Source organism: Homalodisca vitripennis, chromosome 4 (assembly GCF_021130785.1).
Source record: "Homalodisca vitripennis isolate AUS2020 chromosome 4, UT_GWSS_2.1, whole genome shotgun sequence".
Lineage (NCBI taxonomy): Eukaryota > Metazoa > Arthropoda > Insecta > Hemiptera > Cicadellidae > Homalodisca > Homalodisca vitripennis.
In genome coordinates, this window is record NC_060210.1 from 82313957 (window position 1) to 82338883 (window position 24927).

Genomic DNA, 24927 nt, shown 5'->3' on the forward strand with positions numbered 1-24927 from the left:
GTGTTGAAGTTTCCATTCACAAGAATCACAATGTCATCTCTGTACCCCGTGCAAAGACACCACTGCTGTTCAAAGACAAGAACAGGTCGTCCACAACTAGGTTCCACAGGAGAGGAGAAAGGACACCACTCTGGGGACAGTCCCTCATAGTCCTTGCATTGCAACTTGCTCCCATGAGTAGTAACAACCACCCTGTCTGTAAGGCCCTTATCCAGTCACATATTTGACCATCAATACCACGTCTATCAAATCTACCTTCTTTAGACTAAACAGCAGGGGATATTTTTTATTGTAACCAAGATTGCCGATGAGAAAAATCAAACATAATTTATAAAAATGTGCTATATTTTTATTTGATTTATATATATTGTTAATTTTACTGTTTCATATGTAATTAACGAAGTTTTATTTAGAAATAATCATAATTTTTTTAAACACGCATAAAGATACAAAATTTTTTATTTATTAATATTTAATATTATATGATATTGTGTACATAAATGGTTTATAACATAATTTTATACCCAATTAAAAGGTTCAACTTTGAAAAGTAGCTCTGTTATAAAGTATTTGAAAAACTCTGACACATTCCAAAAATTCTAGATTAAGGATAATGCCACTGGTAGAATAACTTAAGGCCAGCTGTACTGATAAAAATCTGTAGATGATTTTATCGCCATAAGAACTACTAAAAACTTCAAACACTTTCACAAATGTATTTTTATTGCATAGTTATGGCAGATGTTTCATTTTAAATACATAATCAATACGCATCCAAACACTTTTTAGTTCTTTTATATTTTTATTAGTTAATTAGAAAAAAATGCTAACACTTTTTGTATTTCACAGTTAAAATATTTTAAAGTATAAGAAAAACCATAATGCATTTTCTCCCATAATTCTATGGCCAAAGTTATAGAAGTTGAAGGAACATTGTGTTATGGGGTAGAACTCAGTTATTTACTGCAGCTACCTTAGGACAGTGCTTGAACTTTATTCTGCTCACTTACTCCCAACAACCAACACAGTAAATATTTCTGCACAAGTTATTAACATTAAAAACAGGCATCTAATATCAAATGTAAGTAGTAAAAGTGGGATTTTAATATGAAATGAGCAACAAAGGTGGCATTGAATGATTTATTTATTGGTCTAATATACAATCTTACTTCAAATGGTAATTGCTGTATTTACTTGTGTGATATCTATGGTACAGTAAGCTTATTTTACATATAACCAATTTCCACGACAACATTAATATACAACAATAATAACAATATATAACACCATAACAATACTAAACTTTCTTGCTGTTGTACACTTTATTATAAAATTATGTAAACAAAATTGGCAAGATACAGGCAAACAAACTAATTATTATCTTCTTAATTTTTCTATTTTAAACATAATAATGACAATAATCTTAAATACTTAATGGGATATCAGTTCCTCATTTATTAAAAATATATATATATATATATCAAATTCTTCATTAGCAGCTTTTCCAATGACGACCAATAACATGGTTTCGTCATCTTGAAAATTGGTCTTTTCTTATTAACTGAGGAGTATAGTTATTTTTAATACACTACTAGTTTTTAATAAAAAATAGTAATTTATTTCTGGCATTCATGTACATATTATGAATTTACTTTTTCATTTTGGTTCATAACATTTATGTGAGTATCAACATTTATTATTTCAAAACCATGTATGACATGACACTTTTATTTATTTAATGACAACTATGTTATATGGGATTTATTTTCTTTGTCATACAGGAAGAAAATTATTGTATATCGCTCATTGATTTAAATTAACCCTTGTTACATTCCGAGTAATACAAAGATCAGAGAATGTGAAAAATTTAAATACCAGTGAATTGTAATTGCAATAAGCATAGCAGTAAGCTTATTAAAAATAATGTAGTATTACCTTTATCTGACATATATTAAAATACAAAAAATTTGGTTGTTTGAAAGAAAAAATTGAGATACCATTAAACATTTAACCAGGATTAATGTTAACCCTTACTATTCAAATCAATAATCAATGATATATTACATAACTATCACAATTCTATAGGTACTGCAGTTGTTACAACAAAATTATTTTGTGTGTGTTTAGTAATGACATGTATTCTTTAGTGTTTATTAATAACATGTATTTTTTTAGTAATTATTACAGACATATACTGTCTCAAATTAATTTTAGAGCATTACTCTGTCCGTGTAATACAATGTTTTAAATTAAATATAACTTATTTTAACAACTGGCCTTAGCTAATAATATGACTACACAGATATATATGTTATTCTTCCTAAATACCACACCATTTGATTGTGATATAAAATCTGACATCTCAAATAGAAAAAACTAAGTAGAAGATAGTTTATGATAATTTTCATGTAACGTACATCATACAATATTTATGCATTTGTGAGCACACAAAAACTTACCTGCTACGTACAGTAATTCAATTTATAATTTTAATTAATGGAAATATTTTCTTAACATCTGTACTTAGTTTAAATTACATTCAAGTAATTTTTCTGTTGATATATTAGCTGAGTGGTAAGCAGAGCTTTCCTCAGTTTGATTGGAAAAATTCTTTCGTCGGTTGTTCTTTTAACCACACAATTACGGGAGAATAAATTAATCAACTGCTTGAATTTGCATGAACATCTTATACAAGAAAAACTCCAATTGATTGTTCACTATGGCAAGTTAAGAGCATTTTTAGTGCAAAAAGTCTTTGAAAATTGAATGGAAATTTTCAACCCTTTAAGAACCAATGGACGATGGACGATGCATCTTCCAATCATTTTCTGCCACAAAAATACCACTGGACAATTCAAACTAGTAAAACCTTTTATTGATTTTTTTTTTGAATAATCTCAAGTAGAAGTATTTGTGACAACATATAAGCACAAATTTACTTCAAAATTTGTCAATTCGTTGATTGTTGTTGTATTGAAAGCACCAACTACAAATATTGCGCTTCATAAGGTTTGGCATAGGTGTGTGCTTTATATGAAAATTACAAGGTTAAAATTTGAATAGTCTTAGCTTGGTTTTTAGTAAACTAAAAAAAAGAAAGTAACCAGAGTAGTTGTACTTGTATTTAAAACAATGAAGAATGTTGTTAAATCTATTCCATGTATGCCAATATTAAGTATTACAAATCAGAGAGACAAATATTGTGTGCCTAAAAAGCACTTGTGGAAAGATCACACGTGATCTTTGAAAATGTAATAGGTATGCAGCCTACTGCATTTGCTTTTGAGCATGTGATTAAAACATTTTTTTTCTAGGTATCAGATTTATTTTTGTGTCAACGGATGCTGCACTACCGATTATTATATATTTTATTTCTCTTAGTGAAATATAATACAAGTTAAGCCATAATTTCTTTTAAAACCTTCATTTTATCAATGTGAATACTTTTTGCAATCGGTTTTGATAAATGAGGTATCTAAATTTAAAGGATGAATAAAAATAAAACTCTGTTTACCTCAATAATGAAAGGATGTTTGACGAATTGAGTTATAATGTTCATTATATTTTCAAAAAAAGAAAGAAAAGCTTTTGCATATTTTATTTGCATTTTCATTTTTAGGACTATCGTAGTCTTCAATATATTTTATACGCTTTTTCAAAAGATTTTCTAACATACAGTATATAAAAATATACATTTACATTAGTTCTAAAATTGTTTGATAATTTATTCTTTCATCAAATTAATCCTTTTTTCAAAAGTTTGTTTTAGTTTAAGGGTACTTGATTATAACTCAATTAAAATTAAAAATGTTGATTTACTGCATATTCAATTTTAAATAAAAATTACAAATATCTGATTTGTGGTGCAAATAAATAAATATAGAGCCTAATGCTTGATTATGTTCATTTTTTAATTAAAACTTTACATTTCTGTAGTCACAGGTTTGTCTTTGATATAAAACACCATTAAAAGCAAACCTTGAAGACCCAACTGAAGAGACAGAACAAATTATAGCTATGAAAAATTTTTAGTAAAGAAGATACAAGATAATGAGGGTGAATCGGGCCAAAACCAAGTTGCCTACCAGTAATTATTATTTTTCTTTGTGTAAGATGTTCACGCAATATTTCAAGCTTGTTGATTAATTTGTTCTCCCATAATTGTAGAGAGTTAATATACTGTACGGATAACGGAAAATTAAACTTATCAATGCTTTTATATTAAACAATATTCGATTAGTAGAGGTGAAGTTAACATTAACTGTTATAAGAAGTTGAAGGAATTTGAAAAAAAAAACCCGACTTATCAAAGATGTATTGCCGGTTGTGTTATTAAGATTAAGGTTTTCAACTATACTTCATTTCTGGGGAGAGCGGGCAAGAGAAAAATAATACTTTTCTAATAGTACTTCTTGTTTACAATACAATACTGATTTTCTGGATTTCTATCCACAAAAAAAAAAAAACATAATTTAACCTTTCTATTTTCTTACTTCTGCTAATCTTAAAAAATTTTATAACATAATATTTGTACACAACTGTACTTTAAGAAACATTGTGTTATTTGAAATAAAATTCTAAACAATTCAGCTATCTTAAAGTAGTATTACACATTTTATTATCCCTTTTGGATCTAGCCTAAAACCTGTTGTACATTTACCATAATTTACATGATTATATATCTTTAGAAAAAAAAAATTGGACAATAATAAACCAAGCGATTGTTTGCATAAAAATATAAAAAATAACTATATAAAATGATTTTTATGACCCTAAATCTCTTGAGAAGAAAACGCTATTACAACAGAATAATTTTTCAAATAACATGCAGCAAACAAAAACAGAACCAGCATCTTTATGTTTAACAAATGATGTAGAACTAGTGCTAAGAAGAAAATTAAACTTATCTTTTACTGAAGTTACAAAACTATAGAGTTAAATTGAAGATCTGGACTGATTCAATATGTTTTGTGTACAGTAACTTAAATATTTTTTTATTATAAAGTTACCATGAAAGATAGACCACTTTTACTTCAAAATATAAAGATTGCAGCTTTATTCTTATACAGTTTTATTATTTATTTTGGATTATTTATAAAAAAACATTGCAAGAGAAGAAATATGAAACCACCATCTTTTAACGTTTAACAATGCTGTAAAACTCAAGCTAAGAAGAAAATTAAAATCATCTTTTAAAAATGAGCCATACAATTTTCAGAGACATATGGAACCACTTCAGTATGTTTTTGTACTTCGTGTTATTGTATTACAGAACTCATTAAGAAAAATAGGCCACTCTTGCTTGAAAACAAAAAGATGGCCAATTAATATTGTGAAATATAATTAAAATAAAAAGCACACAGTGTACCTTTCAATAATTGCAAGTCATATTCTTTGTGTCCACATGTACATAAAAAGCATGCCTTCACACAAAGAGATCATACGAGGAACATTGCATAACTGATGTTAAACAGCAACATGCAACACATGCAAACAGGACTGCCAAAATGAAGGACCTGAGGCTGATTTTTTTTAGAAAAACTACAAAATCTATAAATCAGGAAACTGAGTAGCAAATGGGATGTGTAGGAGTGTGAGGAGTAAAGACACCCAAAGCCTCCCGTGCTGACTTTGTGGTTGGCTGTGCACCTAACTTGTATACTTACAAATCTTTATAGAATTGTAAATAATAAAAAACATAAGTAAACTCCACAGTACTGCACAAAAAACTATATTTAATGTTCTAAAATCTACACAAAATATAGTACAATATTGCGTACATAATATCAACAGTAAAGTGCTTTTAATTGATTCTAATCTTATTAAACCTAAGATATCTGAAATCTACATAATAAAAAAAAATATAATCAATTTAGATAATTATTGGTTTTTAAAATAAAATTATGAAAAAAAACAGGTTTTCTAACACACGTTTTATGTATTTGGTAGTTTAATATTACATGGAATATATTTTGTTAATAGCAGTTACCTGCGGCTTCGTACCCAATCTCATAGGTTTTTCACCTATATGACCACTGCTGGTTCGAGTGAATTATAGTTCCGATGCCAATGTTAAGTTTGCCTTGTTGCCACGATCAAAAAAATACATTAAAAAATGTATATTTATGGCCATTCTAATTTCATTTGTTAGATAGTAACAATGTCTTTTAGATTTATACTTAATAGTTGATCAAAATTTACAGCTAAAAGTAAATTGACCCTATGTGTTTGTTTCCTTATAAACTGAAAAATATTGTTAATATATTAGAATATATAGAGCTGGAATTAGTACATTAGTTCAAAAGTACAGTCCAGCGAACTTTCATCTAGCATAGTTTTTGCTGACTGCTTCAAAGGGAGTCTTCAGTGTTAAATTCTGCTGAACATCTTATGTTTTGGGGAATTTCGTAATATAGATCTGTATTTACCTAATCACTGAAATCTAAAATAGCATTAAAATATTTGTGCTTACTATGAATGTAAACAAACTGAAAATAATAAACAATGTTTACACAGAACAGTTGATTACATTATAAATGCTATTTTAATTAATTTTTCAAAACTTATAGATGAAGGTGGGATTTTGTCACTACTTTAAAGACTAGTGGAGCATAGCCCAGAGGGATTTTCGAAATAAGGCCTATATTCATCCCAGAGACCATGAGAATGACCATGTGAAATTTCATCGCAAACGGTTGAATAATTTAAGCGTGAAAGAAAACAAACAAACAAGGGCAGTTTCACATTAAAAATATTATTAGGATAAGAATTTGAGGATACAGTTTTGAGTAATTGTAACAAAAAATAAAATTATCGACAGTTATAATATGTAAGGTATGACAAAAATCAAGTTAATTTTTAAAACGCACAATAATTCAGGTATCATTTAATAAACTATGAAAATTACTTCATGTGGTCATTACTGTTCATATTTATAAATTTAATTGAGGACGATTTAAAAATTTTTTGTAGGCTGAGGTGTCCTGTGAACCACAAAAAACACTCAATCTTAAAGTTCAACCAGTAATTGATTTTAAAGACAACCATCAGACTGTAGCATCTTCAAGTAATGTTTGGCTATTTCATATGTGTAACTGCCTCGTAATTGCAGTTTATAATGTTCAGGTGCTTTGAAAACTTGTACCTTTCTCTTATAAATTTAATTTGTAACTGCTTGAATTTGTAAATCTAAACCATTCTCGAATATACCCGAAGTCATAAAAAAAATGTCATTAACATTGGTGCAGCCAAGAGAAGTTCAGTAACATACATACACACACAAGAATTTTATATATATATATATATATATATATATATATATATATATATAAAGATAATCAGTCGATTATGTAACATTGATATTGATTTAATCAATTTTATGATTCCTAAAAAGTAATACAAATACTTATAAGTGAATGAATATTAGTCTTAACGTTATTTAAAAAAATCTTGAATTTACCAAAACAAAATATAATGAAAACAGATCTGCTAAATAATAAAAAGAAGTGAAGGAATTGTAATTAAGTTGTCTTAATTTATCACATTATTGAAATTATGCACTTTGTAAATATTATGAAATGAAATAGTTTTACTATTGACTATATAATTTAATGTTGGACGCGTAATGGTTTATCATTACTAACTGAAAATCCTGAAGTTCAGGAAGTCCTGAAATTGCACCTTTGTGAGATCAGTTAAATCATCACTGGCCAATCTGAATAAAGAGACTTTACTGGTATTGCTCATACTAACTGGGAAAATGTTGGACTTACACCATCAAAAAACTGTAGGTTGACATCACTTCTAATCGAAATCTTTTTAGTCTAGCTTCCAAGTAGCTGCACCACAGTACCACTCTGTTTCACTTGGTACAGACCCCCATCCCAACAATTAATATTTTTAGCTGTTGTACTTCACAGAATAAACCTACATTAAATTATTTCTAAAAAAATCACAGATTAATAGGGAATTAATAAAATAAATTTAAAAAAAATTAAAAGCTTATGCTAAATGTAATCATTTGTAGTAGAAATAATTAGTAAGCTACACCTACTACAAATAAATAACAACATTTTATATTTTCTAACTAAATACACACTTTTCAAGCTTCTCTGGACCTAATAAAGTATTTTTAAAAAATCATTTTTTCTCATGACCGCAACACATTCTCAAACATAAAGTTTATGTGTACAATAATATATTTCTTAGAACTGATCAATCCTTTTAAATATTTTGTAACTTAGACAATAACTTTGAATTTGGGTCTAATACAATTAATTATTACTATTCACAAAAATAAAACTGACATTACACTACAGACATCTACAGAGATATCTAGCTAGATTGATTGTTGAATATGAATAACAAATTTAACTGAAAGCAATAATTACAACCAGTGAGTATTGTAATTTAAAAATGTCTGATTAAAACATATCCAATTCAGTAAGCCAACTGTTTCTGATATTAGCTCCCATGGGTCAGTATCTGCTGGCACTTCGTACCTATCTGAAAACATGATCTTCACCAGTAGATATTATTTTCTGCCTCAGAGAATGTAAATTAAATAACAAAACCAAGTTCTAACTAAATTACCAATCTATTCACTCTAGCTTGTAATAATGTACCAAAACTCAAATATGTATACTGATGATTTGTTAAGGATACAATAACCAAATTGCTTTTAAGACACATAAATATAACTAGAATTCTGCTACAAGAAATCTGAGGCACACTTTATACACATGAATGCAATACAAATGCTTGGTAAACAAATTATTTTTCAATTCTATCCATGAAATAAATATCTTGAAATAAATTCACAAGTGGGTACTTTCAAAATGTCGGTTAAAAATAAGAAAATATTGTAAATATTATTAAAACGTTAGAGTTTATATTTTACACATAAACTTTTACTGCTGTTTGTGAAGAAACTCAATCCTTGTTAGAAGAGTCTATAGTTATCACTTCTTTATCGTCATTGAGACTGTTTACCATTCAAAATCACTCAATGGAAGGAGTGACCACTGTGCAAAAGTGATGCATCTTCACCAACCAGAATGAAAGCCAAACTGACAATTTCAGCATGAAAGATCATTGCAACTATCATTTGGAAAAGGAAAAGGATTTTGTTAATGGATTTTATAAGATGCATAGCAAATAATTCTGTGCATATTGTGACCTTGAGAAAACTATTACTCTACATACAGAACAAGTAGAGTTGGTATTCTATTGTGCTTTTGCTCTATGATAATGGAAATTTACTGTTTCTGTATAAACACAATCTAATTACAATGATGTCTTTTGGATTGGAAAAATTGGATCATTCCATGTAGAGTGGTTTGCATGATTTGACAATCAGTGTCTTATAACTTACGGGATATTATAATCACGATTTCAATTTTATGAGAACACAAGAGCATTTATTACAACAACTTAAATATATAGGCTTATTATATTTGTGGGCAATTTATTAAACTGTATTGTTAAATATGTCTTGCTATTTAAATTCTTAGAATTACGTAATTTGAAATATAGGTAACTGTGCACTTAAAAATGAGTATCACTATGTGACATTAATTGTGTAAAAATATATTTCCTACTGTTAAACAAAATTTTTGAAAATACAATTATTAGTCTACATTGTATTGAAAATAAATCCATTCTTTATATAAAAAGGAATTTTTATGAATGTTAAATGCACTCTGAACAAAATTAAATACTATTGTTGACATCATCAACAAGACCAGTTTATTTTTAGTAAGTGTACACACTCTCTACACTGCGATCATATTCTTTGAATAAATATTTAAAGCGTACATGCTTTATATACTATAAACTACAAATATACTTCTAAATAACTGCCAAGTCTCATAAAACAAACAACCTGTACGTTACTGTAATGGAATGCAGATATTTAGATAACACATATTAGCAATGATATGACAATAAGTGCTACTTAAAACAACAAATGAACATTATTGTTAAAGAGAGCCACAAAATAAGCCCTAAGTTACTGATAAATTTGTATGCATAACAGCTAAGAACACTGAAGAGCTTCTGATTGGCTTATTTTTTAAGGTAATGGGTGCTTTTACTTAATATGTTATCACTAAAAGGCAGTAACTAGTATTGAATGTTCTAATGCCTAAAACTAAAAAATGAACCACGATTCAGGACTTCACTGGACTGCTTGTGGCTATATGTGCCTATTATGGGCAGTTTCTTTGACAGAACAAAACTCATTTCTATGAATACATTAAATGTTCAGTTCTTTATTTAAGGAACAATAAAATTAATATGTGTATATATACTAATAGGGTTCAACTTAGAAAATACTAAGATATTCTTTGTGGTATAGAATAAAATAAAACAATAAAAAAAGATTCAACAACAAAATAAGTATCAAACTAATCACTGAAAATACTCAACAATAGTAAAGCACAGTAACCCTTTAAATAACACTTATCTTTTAATCAACAAATTCGTCTGTACTATTTCACTATTTGGTACAGAATTACATAATTATTTTATAATCACAGCAATATTGTAATATAGAGATTCAATTAAACCCAACATTTTCTTAAAAGATTTCAACAATCAATTAGTTATAATGCAACTCCTCATCACTGACATCATATGATAAACAAAATCTAACTGAAACAAAGTTTTACACTAATAATATTAACTAACCAAAAGGTTATGCTATATGGTTATCTACAACATAGTACCCAACATTTTTGCTAAACTAAACTAGGCCAATAGTTCTTCTTACAGTAGTTACAACTTAAACATTATCACAAGTTACTGCACTTAGTTTGTTTGATTCTATTTATTGAGGAGGCAGAGTTCTACGAGGAGTCATAGGAGGTGTAGGAGCAGCTCTAGATGGTATTGGAGGAGGTACACCAGCCCTTGGAGGAACAGGTGGTGGAGCTGGTCGAGCGGTTTGGGGAGGAGGAGGAGGTAGCTGTCTCTGAGGTAATGGGGGAGGATTTTCCATGTTCCATCCTGGTGGAGGTGGTGGTGGTCCAGAAGGTATTGGTGAGCTTTCAAATTCTTCACTTGGAATTTCTTCATAAATTGCAGAACTTTGGTCATTTTTATTATATTCTACATTTGGTTCTTCGGCTTTTCTGAATGCTCCTCCTGGGATAGGTTCTTGATAAGCATTAGTATCTATCTGAGGTTGTGGCGGTCTCGGAAGAATACTAATAACACCTGCCTTAGGTTTATGAACTACAGGTTGAGGAGGCCGACTAGGAGGAATGCTCCGCCCAGCTTCATCGCTAGGTGTCACCTTGCCACTTCTACTTTCTGGCTTCCTTAAACTGGTGTCAATCGGAAGAGCCTCTCTATAATCACATAGTGGAACAGTGTTGTTACTACACATCATTATTTCTTTTTTTGTTAGATCTTGCCAGTTTGGAGTCTTTAACGTCATTGTAAGTGAGTGTCCACATAATTGTGTTTTCCCTTTTTTTGCAGCAACAAGAGCACACTGTCCATCTCTAAATGTCACCCACATTGTTTCATCAACAAACCTAACAAGTATGACTTCACCAATCTGAGAAAGTTCTTGAAGCAAAACCATCATGAAGTTGTCATCAAATATTGATGAGTCATCATCATTTGGCTGTGTGCTATCAACATGAATAATAATAGTCGCATCAGGTGGTCCAAGATCTTGAATTACTTCCATGAACACAAAATTTCGCCGTGATTCGTTTACTTGAAATACATCAACATCAATGATAGCAATTACTGGTCTGTGATCACTTTGTTTCAATTCAGATCTCCCATAGTACACTAGTTGGCCTGAACTCCATTCACTGTCTGATTCAGGGATTTGTTTTCTTCTTTTCCAAAGAACTCTATCGGTCCATGCAGGAGCTCGACACTTTTCACTTGTATCATAGTCATCTGAAAAGAGATCATACTTGTAGGTGGGTGGAAAAGTAATAGAGCCTTCAAGGAAATTTTTAAACACATTCCCAGCCTTCTGTTCAATTAGTAATTGGTCATGCTGCAATATCTCATCATAAGCCTTATTTTTAATAAGCTCTTTCATTTCATCTTTATCCATGTTAACTCTGTAATTGAAATCACCACACCAAAAGACATAATCATGGGAATTTAAAGTTCTTCCCATTGGAAAGGTGATTTTTCTTGTGATTTCTGCATAGTCTGCATTTCGATCAGCAACTTGGTTTTGACCAGCTGCAAAGTGGGCGCAAACAAAACATACTGAAGTACTGTAAAGAACAAAGCGAATTGCAGTTGCTCCCTTATTGCCTGTAGCACCACCTAATCCAGTTTTTACTGAATCTACTGCAACATCTCGAATAAATGGAGCTTGTTCAGGTTTAACAAACAAATACAGACAAACTCCAACTAGCTGAACATAGGTAAGCATTACATAATCTCGATCCCTGGATAACACTTTTTGTAGTTCCTCTGCCCACATTTCAGCATTTTCTGAACTAGCTGCCATAATATTACTGGCATTTAGGTCAACTATTTCTTCAAAACCAACAGCAAATATATCAACTGGTGAACCATCATTTTGATCAACAAGTGAGTGAGAAGAGACTTCTGATGGATCAAGAAGCCAATCAGATAAGGATACATCCTTATACACAACACTTCTAAAGTGTTTTCCTCCATTAACATTGTATGTTCCCACTGCAACTCGGATTTTTTGAGGAAATACATACTCTCCTGAACGTTTGCACATTTCTCGAAGCACATTTGTTGGGGCATGTAACATATTTCTTTCCAACAAAATTCGAGCACGATCTGCCAGTTCACTGTTTAGTGTATTACCTAATAACAGGACATCTATAGCTTCTTGCTTGCTATTGTCTAAAAGATTGTTTTGAATTGTTCTAGCAGCTGACCTAGCTCCATCCATCAATTTGGATCCACCTTGTATTGCTCCAGTTCCAGCATAAATTTTACTTATTTCATTTCCATTGTTTACCCACATCTGACGAAAAACTTCTTCAAATCTAGATACTATTTGTTGTTTCTCATGTAAATTTAAAAACTCCAACTGGTTGCCAAGAATCTGTATACCAAGAAATGTCTGAACACAATTGGTTCTATCCAAGCAATCCAGGCAATTTGTTCTTAATGTCCCTCTTTGTTCACTTAATACCTCATCATCTTTGGCATAAAAGAAAGAGTACGCTTTTAAATAAATGTCAACTTTTGCCTTAAGTTTACTAAGATTTTTTGTATTACCTCCTCTACATTCCTGATGATAGTCAAACACAATGTGAGGAACATCATCATGGTGTTGAGATTTCTGATGATGACTTTGAAAAAGTTGGCTTAGCATAGCTTCTCCTTCTTTACTTCCAATTAGGCTAGTTCCAAGCAAATTTACAATAGCTTGATGTCCGTATCTTTCCTTTATATACATCAAATGTTTATCAAATGCAGATACCGATGATTCTGGTCCACGAGACATTTTCACTTTATGAGAGCCAACCTGTACCCCAGGCTGCTCCCAAAATAATGGAACAGATCCTCGAATTTGTAGATAGGACGTAATCTCATTATCCATGTAAATTGCCTGTTCAGTTTCAACAAAATTCGCTACATTACCATCATCATTTACACCCCTAACATTAAAACGAGTTCCTGCTCGCTCACAGCTAAGTCGTGATATAATCACAGCTCGACCCTGTCTATGTCCCACATAAACAGTTCTGATTTCAACACTGCCACACATGACTTTTAATAGCCATTGCCAGCAATTAACACCAAATCGCATTAAATGAATGTGTAACATGCGGTTCCAAAAAAATCTGTTGTCAGTAACAGCTGTCTTGTAGCGTCGTTGAGCACAAAGAGTAATGTCTATAGGTTCTGTTGTTGATGACCAGGAAAAATAAAATGTTCCTGAATTTAACAATTTTCTAACCTCAGATATTCTTTCTTCATCTTGAGACTGATTTCTAAGAGAAATAAAATTTGTTTGTGTTATGCGGAATATTTCAGAATCTCTTATTTTACCTACTGATATACATCCACTAACAACAACCAGATAGAGCAAAGTATTTTCACCAGCGTTTAATTGTAAAACTCCCAAACAGCCATAAGCATCACACAGTTTTGTATATTGGCGTTTGACAGATTCTGTCTCTTGGGCTGATAAAACTGCAACGGCTTGTGATTCAAAAAGAACTGAATCATTATTCATTCTCTGCTCTAAAAGAATACTGTAAGGATTTGGTGGGTTCACCTTTTCAAACACTCGAAAGCTTTTTCCCATTGCCATTTTTAATGTGTAGGCTATAACATCCAAATTTTTTACTAATTATGTTCTGATTCAATAACAAACATTTCAACCATACTATGTGTGAAATGAATTATACCATCTTGGGTTTGTATGAAAATTCTCACGGCTTCTCCATATATCACATCTAATTGGAAAATTGTTGGAATACATGACTGAATTACAATAATTTACACAGTCTATTTACTACCACCAAATTAAAAGTAACTGCAATTTCAATACATATAGTATTATTATCAAACTATCGTAATTAAAATATAAAACTATTATTCGTATACCTGGCAACCACGTTTATCATAACTCATTCATTAAAAAAGTTCAAGAATACAAACTGTTCAATAAAACATGTAACAACACAATTAGTAACAAAGTTCAACCTTCACAAAATTCTTCCACTTCTCTAAACCAGACACCTACCGAACCAAATACAGAGTATTACTGAAATCTGAATGGAGACAGAAGTCAGGTTTATAGAACCTATTAGCATGGTATCGCACCATAGAGTAATAAGGTACAGTGCTATAAGTATTCAGCGTTGATTAACCAACAAATAACTAACTGAGTTCCAAGAACCGAGCAAGTAATAAAGTAAAGGTAGAAGCCGTAGTAGGCTAAATAAAAAAACAGACTAAAAAAAGATTATTCAATATGGGAATTGATATTATGTCTATTGTGTTAGCAATGCAATTTTAAATTTACTTCTTTTATTAAATCGTCTGTATTTGGCAGCAGATAACAGCTACTTAAGATTATTTGTATTTTAATACTGTTTTAAGACTCACGGTATTAATTTTACAAATGAAATTCAGACAATAGTTTCAATTGCATATTAGCTACAATTGACGTACGATCTAGGACTCTAAGAAGTTAACTGTGACTAGTAGCCACTTAAGACTGTTCAGTTCATAAGAGTTATTTTAAGATCTTCAGTGTAAATTTAATAAATTAAATACAGGAAATAAAATATTTTGCTTATTGCCTACCAGTAACACAAGTTCTAAAGCCCTGGCTGTGGTCAGTCAGTAGTTACTTCGTGTTTTGGTTCTTAGAAAATAAATTAAAATTTACGGCTGGCGATAGTTAGGGAAACTAAATAGACACATTAGATTCATTTGCATATTAGCTAACATTAACATACTTTCTAGGACCCTGCAAAGTTAGCAGCGATCAGCAGCTACTTGGCATTGTTTGGTTCTTAAGAATTATTTTAAGATCTTCAGCGTAAGTGGGATGAATAAAATTCAGACTAAATATTAATTTGCGTATTACCTACCTCTAACACATATTTTATAACCCTGTGAGGTTGGCAGTGAGCAACAGCTACTTGAGACTATCTGGTTCTTATAAACTATTTTAATTAAGATGTGCTGTAACTGTAAGGGAATCTCAGTCGATATATTCATTTGTCTATAACTTATAGTACCTACTAAAACAGATTTCAGGACTTCGTGAGGTTGGCTAGAGTTTAGAGTACCATTTTGAATATAGAAGTATATCATTGGATATATTGCTAACATTATTAAGATAATTCATCAGTCAACATTTTAGACACTTGCTGCACGCTTAATCGTCATTATCACATAATTTCCTAACCATGAAAACCAATTTTAACACGCTGAAATTTACAGGGTGATAATGATGGATATGGCCTAGCGAGAAATGCAACGATGTCAAAGTGGACTTGCTCAAAAACGTATATAATATATATTTATTATTTACAATTATTAAAAAAATCATATTTATATACATTAAATTACAACGGTAGGTTAACGTCTTAGACCTTCACCAACATAAAAATCTTTAAAATGATCACTTAAATCAAGAAAGTAGTTCCTTTCAAGTCCATAAACACGCTCACTACTGTCCAATAAACATACAGCAAGGTAATTTTGGTGTCCTGGAAACTTGCTTAGCTATCTAAGTAAAACTTTCAGATCTCTTCTACATATGCAATGCTAGAGTGTATGTAAATCACCGTATTTATCTATTATACTCTATGCACATGTGTTGCAAAGAAATTATAGAAATTGCGGTATTGTTTTCTGCACTTTGGATTGAGAAGATGAATTTTTTCAGATAATATGATGAAGACGCACTTGCTCACAGTCCAGCACAATCTGTCCAGACAGGTTTAAAAACATTTTTGTACAGTAATTATTTATTTTCAGGAGAAAGATATAATTTTATTCAAAAAAGCAAATATGTTTCCAAAAACTTTGTATTGTATGGTCCCAAAGCAGGTTTGCCTTATCGAGGCGGATTCCTAAATTTCTGAAAAGAATGTTTTTTTAATATTGTCAAGGAAAACGTTTGAACAATTTTCCTCATTAAGATTTAAGTATACGAATTTATTTTCATTCGCCTTCATTCTTCAGAGTTTTAGCCATTCACATATGGAATTCAAACATCTTGAAAGATCTGTAAAGACATAAATGAGATTTTCTGAGAAATTAAGACTGTAATGTAATCTTCAAAGATCTAAAAATATTGCTTGAAACGGTGGTGTATGTCCTATGCATATAATGTAAAACAGGAGGCTCAATACACTTTCCTGTGGTACTCTAGATTCAATCTTTTTCAGGCCTGAATAATAATTTTGAAATTTATTTCTGAACTATCTTTCAAACAGATAAGGTTGAATAATACTATCGTATAAAGTGCAGGTAAGGTAGAAGTTATTTTGTCTTGAGCAAACGCTATCATGTCAGTATGCCGACTTTCCCTTACACCTGGCTTACTTTAAAATCATTGCAAAATAAAATGTACCCTTTTTCAGAAGCTGTTTATTTTCTTCGACAACTCTATGCACCTTTTCAATTGTAGAATATTAACATATGAATCCAAATTGATGGCTTGGAATCAAATTTTGCTTAGTAATGGCTGCAACCTTTAAAAAAAGTTTAAACCTTCGAAGAAATTTACAAGAGGCTTATCGAAATCCGGCTTAAAGTCTAAAGTTTTACTTACAATTTTAAAACTACGCGCTACAGTTATAAAATGTTATACTCAAACATTCTACTTTTAACAATCTCTAAAACAATTTTTCTAAGTTACAAATTACTTTCAAAGTGTCAGTTTGGTTAAAATATAAATTATTGTTATTGTAATGCCTTGTAAAAATTATATGGTATTATGGATATGAAAAACACGATTTTAAAATTTTCCGTCTCCTAAAGCCCTACTGTCCTGTGCAAGAGCTCAGAATAGCATGGGCTAAATACGAGCTTATATATGCATTAATGTAGACTTCTTCCTCTAGTATTCACTCACTTAGGATTTCATATTAATACATGTTTAGCTTTCTAATCGCCTCCGGCTAAGAATCGAGAATTTAGAAAGCTAAAAAGTGATTTGCCCGTTGTACTGAAGTATTAAATCTAGGTCAACAATAGAATGAAAAATTATGCATCGGATCCAACAAATCTACCACCACAACACTTGTAGCTTGAATATCATTTTGGTGAAAGTTTAGAAACTCGTCAAGTCTTATAGTCTAATGTAATAACAATTATTGTAACAAAAATTATCAATTTAATCAAGTCCAACTATTTTTTACAAGGTAAGATTACGCCACACCATGTTCCGCCGATAGACAAACATAAAATCATACAGAACAGAAATTGACACACCGTTGACGCTCAACCAAATTTCATTGTTAGACATGCACCATCATAGAGCATATTATTTTCTATGTGTAAATGTAATTTTATGCAAAAACTTTAAGTATACGGATAAAAATTTTATCGGGATATCTTGCTACACGATACATTCAAGTTTTGTTCATTAAATTAGGTTTCATACCTAGATCAAGTCAAATATTTTATGAGATTTATATGTTATGTCCCTAAATACATAACAATCAGTGGTGTAACCAGGAACTGGTTTCGGAGGGGGTCCAAAACCAGGGGTGTCCCGAAGTCTCTGCTCGGTACCTGAGCAAGGCTCGAAATTTTCCCTTCTTTTCTAATCGTTTCCGGCCGCCAATGGGCCACTGTCCCGATGTAATCAAAAACGTGTATAACTTTATCGACAGAATATAATCGTGTAAATTATAGGCTTGAGTGAAGCTTTGTTTCGTTCTTTTACTTTCTTCTTTTGTGAATCCAACATCACTTTGATGTCTTCTACTCAGCCAGAATGAAGAGTACAGTAAAATTTTGAATCCTTGAGTAAAATAAACGTCAAAAGAACAACACTCATCCCGTTACTCTCACAACAAAGTATAAGTTAGCTGATGACACGGCAAAAGTTACTATCTCAACTACAATTACTAAGCAAATCTTCAGCTGTAATCGTAATGTCGGTGGGCCTGACAGTTGACGGGATGGAACAGTGAATCTGTGCTTCTACTAAACGCATAGACGCGGGCGCGGCTGCCGTGCAAACTAGATAGTCCACAGCCAAATGTCGGCCAGCTGTAGAAATACCACTATTACACTATCCAAGCGGCCGAGCCCAAACGTATCGTTTGATAATTTATTAATTAAAAAAAGAAAAAACCTATTCTTAACAACGTTATGATAATTTAAATTTTGTAGACCAGAGTAATTATGAATTTCTTTCTTTCCCTGCCCACGTTTAATTTAATTTGTAATATATCTTAATATTTCGGGTTGGGTTTTACTGAATCCCCGGACCTCCCCCCTCGCTACGCAACTGATAACGTCCGTTGAAATTTTGTGTGTGCTCACCATTACATAGGACACACTTTGGGGGACCATTTATATATTTGGTACAACTAATATCTTTATTTCTTTATTTTTCTATGGTGAACCATTTACACATGATAATATAAACTACAAACAAAACTAGATAGAAATTCAATATCCACTAGTATGCAAAATAAATATACAAGCTCAATGAATTTTACAGGGAATCATAACCGTAGAATACTACATACTGAATAAAACTCAATAATTAATACAGTAACAAACAATATAACAAACAAAACTGAAATAAACTATATTACAAAAAACAAGTCATATAAATTATGAAAGGACTGATGATATATGAGTAAAGATAAACCATGCAATAATAAATATATTAATAATATTAAGTAACTTTAGAAATGAAAAACCTATATCATATACACTGTTGAATTATTAATTACAATAACAGAAAAAAATTAAGAGTAAACATTAAATAATTATAATACAATATAACTATATACAAATATCATGGAATATAACGGGTGTGGTATCATAATCAAACCGCTATTTATACAACGGTTTGTTTTCCAGCAGTAAGATCTGGTATACCTACACGGCTGGTACATTTTTAATCGTACCACAACATGAGGATTTTTAATACAATTTTCGAGTTCAAAAACTTGAAATTGTAAATATGAATGCTATTAAGCGCGTGGATGAAATGAACAAAAAATGGATAGAGGGACTTTAGATCTCATACTTATTTCTTAAAGCGTGGCCATCTATAATGCTTTTAATGCCTGTGGCTCGGTAGAGAATTATTTGATTTTTATTTCTACTGAAACAACCATTTTACTAAAACAATACATAAATAATTAATTAAGGGCAATGTCAACAACAAACGTGCAACGATGGCTAAAAAAGACAAAACAAATGACTACAATGTGCTTAACAGTATCTTGTACAATATAAAGCAACACAATAGTTATGCAGTAATGCCCATAATTAACAACATAATAACAATAATGACAGTATTACACTACAGTATATCACAGTTCAGAAATATAATATACAACGAATAATAACAATTTCAAACAAATGTGCTTGTTGTTAGTATAGTGTAATATTTCAAAACTATTGTAACATGTTTTGTATGAGACAACGCTTAAGATGTTTTAATGTTCAAATAATTACCGGAAGGCAAACGTCTCTTATTCCTAATTGGCACCAGTTGCTCTAGACGTCTCAGGCGGTTTCTCAGTAGGACAATCATTACGACATTGCATTCACTTCTAAGATAACCATTGGTTTCAGACGGTTTAACCCATTGTAGTGCCATTTTAATTGCACTTACGTTTAAGCTTTGGTTGTATTAGTTACACAAGATATGTCTAGTCTAATGTTATAAATTGAGTTACGGAAAACGTGAGCGAGGAGTGAGAGGCTCAGGTAGCTCAAATAGTTAATCTTTGAACTGTGATTATAATTACGTGACGCAACTTTAAATGAAATGATCCCTCGGACAGATCTCAGTAGACCTCGTCTGTATGAATGACTCATGATCTGTTTAACTAATACAATCAAAGGTCCAAGTCACTAATTTTCGTAACGGTATATGACGAAAAAACACTAACCAGGAATTATGATATATATATATATATTTTTTTTCAGAGCATAATATTGTTTAATTTAATTTATATAATGTCAAACTTGGCAATGACATTTTTATGCGATTTGAATTTCAACTCTAAAACAATTTAACAATATAATTTAGGACTTTTTTTCTTTTTGCCTGTTGGCTGGCCTTTATAAACTTATAACGCGGCCACGTAGTACACTTGTTATAACTTCATTCTAATTATTTAATGTTATTTGCCGTTATTACACAACTCGACTTAATCATCAAAAGTCAATGTTCCAATTATATCTGTCGTGCGTACTTTAAATTTTAGGGATCTCATTCTGGCATCACTGAACGTATTTGAAACTACACTGTCTGCAATGCAAATATGCAATCATAGCATAACTACACAAGATGAAGATAGGTCAACAAGAAAGAAAAAAAAGTGTTAGAATAGTAGAACACTCCTACGGTCTTGAGGAGTACTGTGACTGTCATGTTTACGTTATATAGTTGTTGATATGGCTTCGTATTGTCTATTTGTTATTATATGAAATGTAAATAGTAGCTCGTGAATTGAATTTCTAAGGATAATAGAATTAAACTGAAAGCTTGACTTTGAAAGATAGCCTTATTGGATTCAAAACTTTTGCCATGATGAATGAATCAGATTTGTTGAATGGAAGTTCTCTGTCAATAGATTCTATGAAAATTATTGCAGAGAGTATAGGGATTGGAAACATTCCTGATGAAGGTGCAAAAGAAATAGCAGAAGATATTACATACCGTTTAAAACACATTATTCAGGTAAGGTGCTTAGTCAATTTTGTACTAGTACTATAGTCCAGTAGGCCTTGTTTTCAATTAAAGTTGTTTTTATAAATGTATAGGAGATTGGCTAAGGTTTGGTTAAATATTTATTTTGACCACTTCATAGTATTTGTTTTTTCAAATGGAGAATCCCTAGGCAGTGAAAAGAAAAAGGGTAGGGTATGATAAGCGGACCCGGTTTTTTATATCGAAGAATGTAATCATCGATACCTAATATTCGCATCTCAAATCCTAGATTATCAATTGATATAAAGCATCTATAGTCCCCAATAACAATCATGTTTTAAATTAAAATATGAATTTAACTCTTTGAGTTCCTTCCCAAGTCATACGCATAAATTGCCGGAGCATTTCCTTCTGTTTTGCAAGCGTGTGTGGAAAAAACTATATTAAAAAAACTATTCAACCGATTTGAATAATTTTTTTTAGTTTGTGTGTTATAAAACAAGGTATTTTTTCCATATAATATTATAATTTTATTTTTATTTACACAAAAAGAATATATAGGTTATAACAAAAAACTAAAAAATGAAAAAAAAATAAATTTCAAGTTTGAACTAAAATTTTATTTATACAATATTTTTTTTAGCTATACCATATGAAAGAGCATGAAAAACTGAACAAAAATCATGCATAATATGGTGTGTTACAGTAATATTTAACAAGATACTGCAATATATACAAAATACAACAAAAAACAATTTTTGTTCAAGTTTGTCAAAAGTTTAGAAACAATATTATAACTATCCTATTTCACTCAATGAAGTAAGACGACTGTAAAATACTAATTATATAAAAAGTATATAAAAATATACACAGGCCTACAATAACCTTACTTCACCTAAAATCAATAGTTTGATTGGAACTTGCGTTTTACTTCATCACCAATCCAACAATAAAATATACGTCACTAACCACGAAAAAAGAAGTTTATAAATGCATTGTAAGTTTTACTGAACACAATTTCAGAATAGTAATAACAACAGTTTTCAGCATAAACATATGAAACTAGCACAATGTAAACACACAACAAACGAAACTGTGTAGTTAATGGCAACAAATAGCAGCTGACCAACTATTGCGTCATCTGTTTTTTTTCTGATGGCAAATAACTACAAGGGGGCGGTGAACAATAAAAATCAATCACAATCGATTGTTCGAAACTTGTAGATTGCCGTGAAATAAGTTATTTGTCAAAACAAAAATGAATTATATGTGATATTAATTAAATACAAATCGTCTACTGGGTAGATGCCGGCAATTTATGCACATTTAACAACATCTACTATGTAGACGCTGCGGCACTCAAAGGGTTAATATTTACAGTGATCAAACAAATTATTATAACCAAAATTAGGAAAACTGAAGACGACCATATTTGCTCCTCTCACAGTTACAGTTGTTTCTTTCCCACAAATTTCACATAATGGGGTTTTTGGTACGTGTCCAAAATGTTGAAGTCACGAAAAACATGGCTTATCATCTTTCAAAGCAATGTTGTGTAGTTTTATAAAATTAACTGCCATTTTTAATAATCAAATGTTACTTATATAAAATCGAAATATTAAATTACGAGTATTATTTGAAAGTGTTTACAACTAAAGGTATAGATTATTTAAGTTAATTGTTCAAAATAATTAATGAGTATCGATTTATTAAATCGATGGTTATTATTAAGTAATATCGTTTGCCAATTTCGATATAAAAAACCGGGTCCGCTTATCGTACCCTACCCAAGAAAAACAACAGAAAACAAGATGCAGAGTGCTCTAAAAATTTAAAATATCTTGGATAAGGAATTAGTAGACTTACCCTTATGCCAATAACCATCTGTGGTGTTCTATGGCTGCAGTGCTGCCATGCGTTGATGGAGATGAATATAAAACAGCTTGGTAATTGTGAACCTAATAGCCAGAGTGGCGAATTACAAGTTTTGCACTGCTATTTTTCTGAGCAAAACTGTATACGTTTCGGTAATTGTGAAAGTAACAGCCGGAGCGGCATAATAAGAGTTTTGTGTTATTAACTTATTGGAATTGTCCTACAGAACAAAACAATATAAGGTTTGACGGGGTGGAAATGAGAAATAACAAAGTTGTAGAACATACAAAATGGAACAACTGTTCACGTGTGGACCAATTTGTCCATTTTGTACATCCGCGTCGAGCGTCACGTGACTTTTTGTGACCGTGATTTAACCTTGTGATGACGTCATCGGATGCGGTGCCAACTTTGGAAACGTAAATGAACAATAATACTGAAATGAGCAAAATTTGGACCCAAATGAACAAAGTTTTTCTTAATTTCAAGCTACAAATTAATTAGTTTTTATCAGGCTGAGATGAGTGCCTTCAGCCATCAGCGTGGGGCAACGAAAGAAAAACATCCCTCGAGATAGTACGTATCAGTAAAATATCAAATTCTAGAGGGGCTGATCAGAAATATAAATTGTAATGTAATGCAAAGGAAATTGTGTTTATAAATATACATTAAATAGAAAACCATTAGTGTGTTGGCAGATAGAGCTGAGCCGCAACAACAAAAAAGTGGTGGAGCCTGGTACGTGGGTGGGGGCATTAGGCCTTGAAAAGGAATTCTGCCAAGTACCTGACAAAATGGTCACTCGAACACCTTAACGAGGGATCTTCGCCCTGAGTTCTCGCCAGTGTCTTTCAATGGTATTTGTATGTGCATCGGTATCAGGGTCAATAAAATTAATGGAATGATTGACGGAGAAGTGCCTGAATCCCTCATCACCAAGACAGTTGTAGGCCTTTCAACAGTCGCTAACAATTGTCGTATCTGGCAGAACCCATTCTTTTATTACATCGAGGAGGGTGTCCTGTCACATTATTCAACAGGAATAATGAAGGAATCTCTGCTCTACTTTTCGATTCCCCTAAAAACCCACTGTCCCTGAATTCTTCTGCTACGATTGTATTTTCTCCTTCCAAATTTGGCCTCATCAATTTCAAAAACTGTCAGAGGACCGCTAATTTTCTTCGACGTCGTTAAAATGTGTTGGAAATACACTTTGCGGCAGAAAGAATACCAGTCCACCACAGAATGTGCAGAAACGCCAAATTCCAATGAAATATTGCGTTGTCTCTGTGGCTTCAAATGCCACAATATGGTCACCAACCAAAATATGTCTCTATGTCTAAGCGCAATCTGTCAAAAAACTAACCTGCCCGGTCTGATTTAAAAAAATTACAACATTTAAAATAATTTATTATCACTTATTGTGTATGATTTTTATATAAATCAAAGTTGGATAATCGAATTGTTTGATAATAGCAATCGAATAACGAGTGTAGGCCACTTATTAAAGTCTCCCTGAATTTGACCCAAATAAAAGATGTTTTTGTTAGTTTAGATCTTCTAAGAATAAGAGTTTGTATCAGCCTGACACAAGTGCCTCTGATCATCAGCACGGGTTATGGTAGCCCGCACTGATGGCGGCATACGATAACCATCCTTTAAGGTAGTACTTATCAACAATATCATTATTATCTTTAACAATT

The 24927-nt window shown here is 31.3% G+C and overlaps 2 protein-coding genes across 4 annotated transcripts in view; one reads left to right on the forward strand and one right to left on the reverse strand.

Annotated features, from left to right (window-relative positions):
* Positions 1-1126: 1126 nt before the first annotated feature.
* Positions 1127-14755, reverse strand: LOC124359647 (synaptojanin-1). The gene has a single exon (XM_046812556.1). It carries the CDS (start codon positions 14282-14284, stop codon positions 10829-10831), a length of 3456 nt encoding a protein of 1151 aa, XP_046668512.1. The 5' UTR covers positions 14285-14755; the 3' UTR covers positions 1127-10828.
* Positions 14756-20921: 6166 nt separating this feature from the next.
* LOC124359648 (transcription initiation factor TFIID subunit 6) overlaps positions 20922-24927 on the forward strand; it is a 30244-nt gene continuing 26238 nt past the window's right edge. The window contains exon 1 of one of the 3 annotated variants that reach the window (XM_046812557.1): positions 20922-21379. In XM_046812557.1, the coding sequence (XP_046668513.1) occupies positions 21227-21379 (153 nt within the window). In that variant the 5' untranslated portion in view covers positions 20922-21226. The remainder of the gene's footprint in view (positions 21380-24927) is intronic. The other 2 variants (XM_046812558.1, XM_046812559.1) reach the window with 2 other exon arrangements.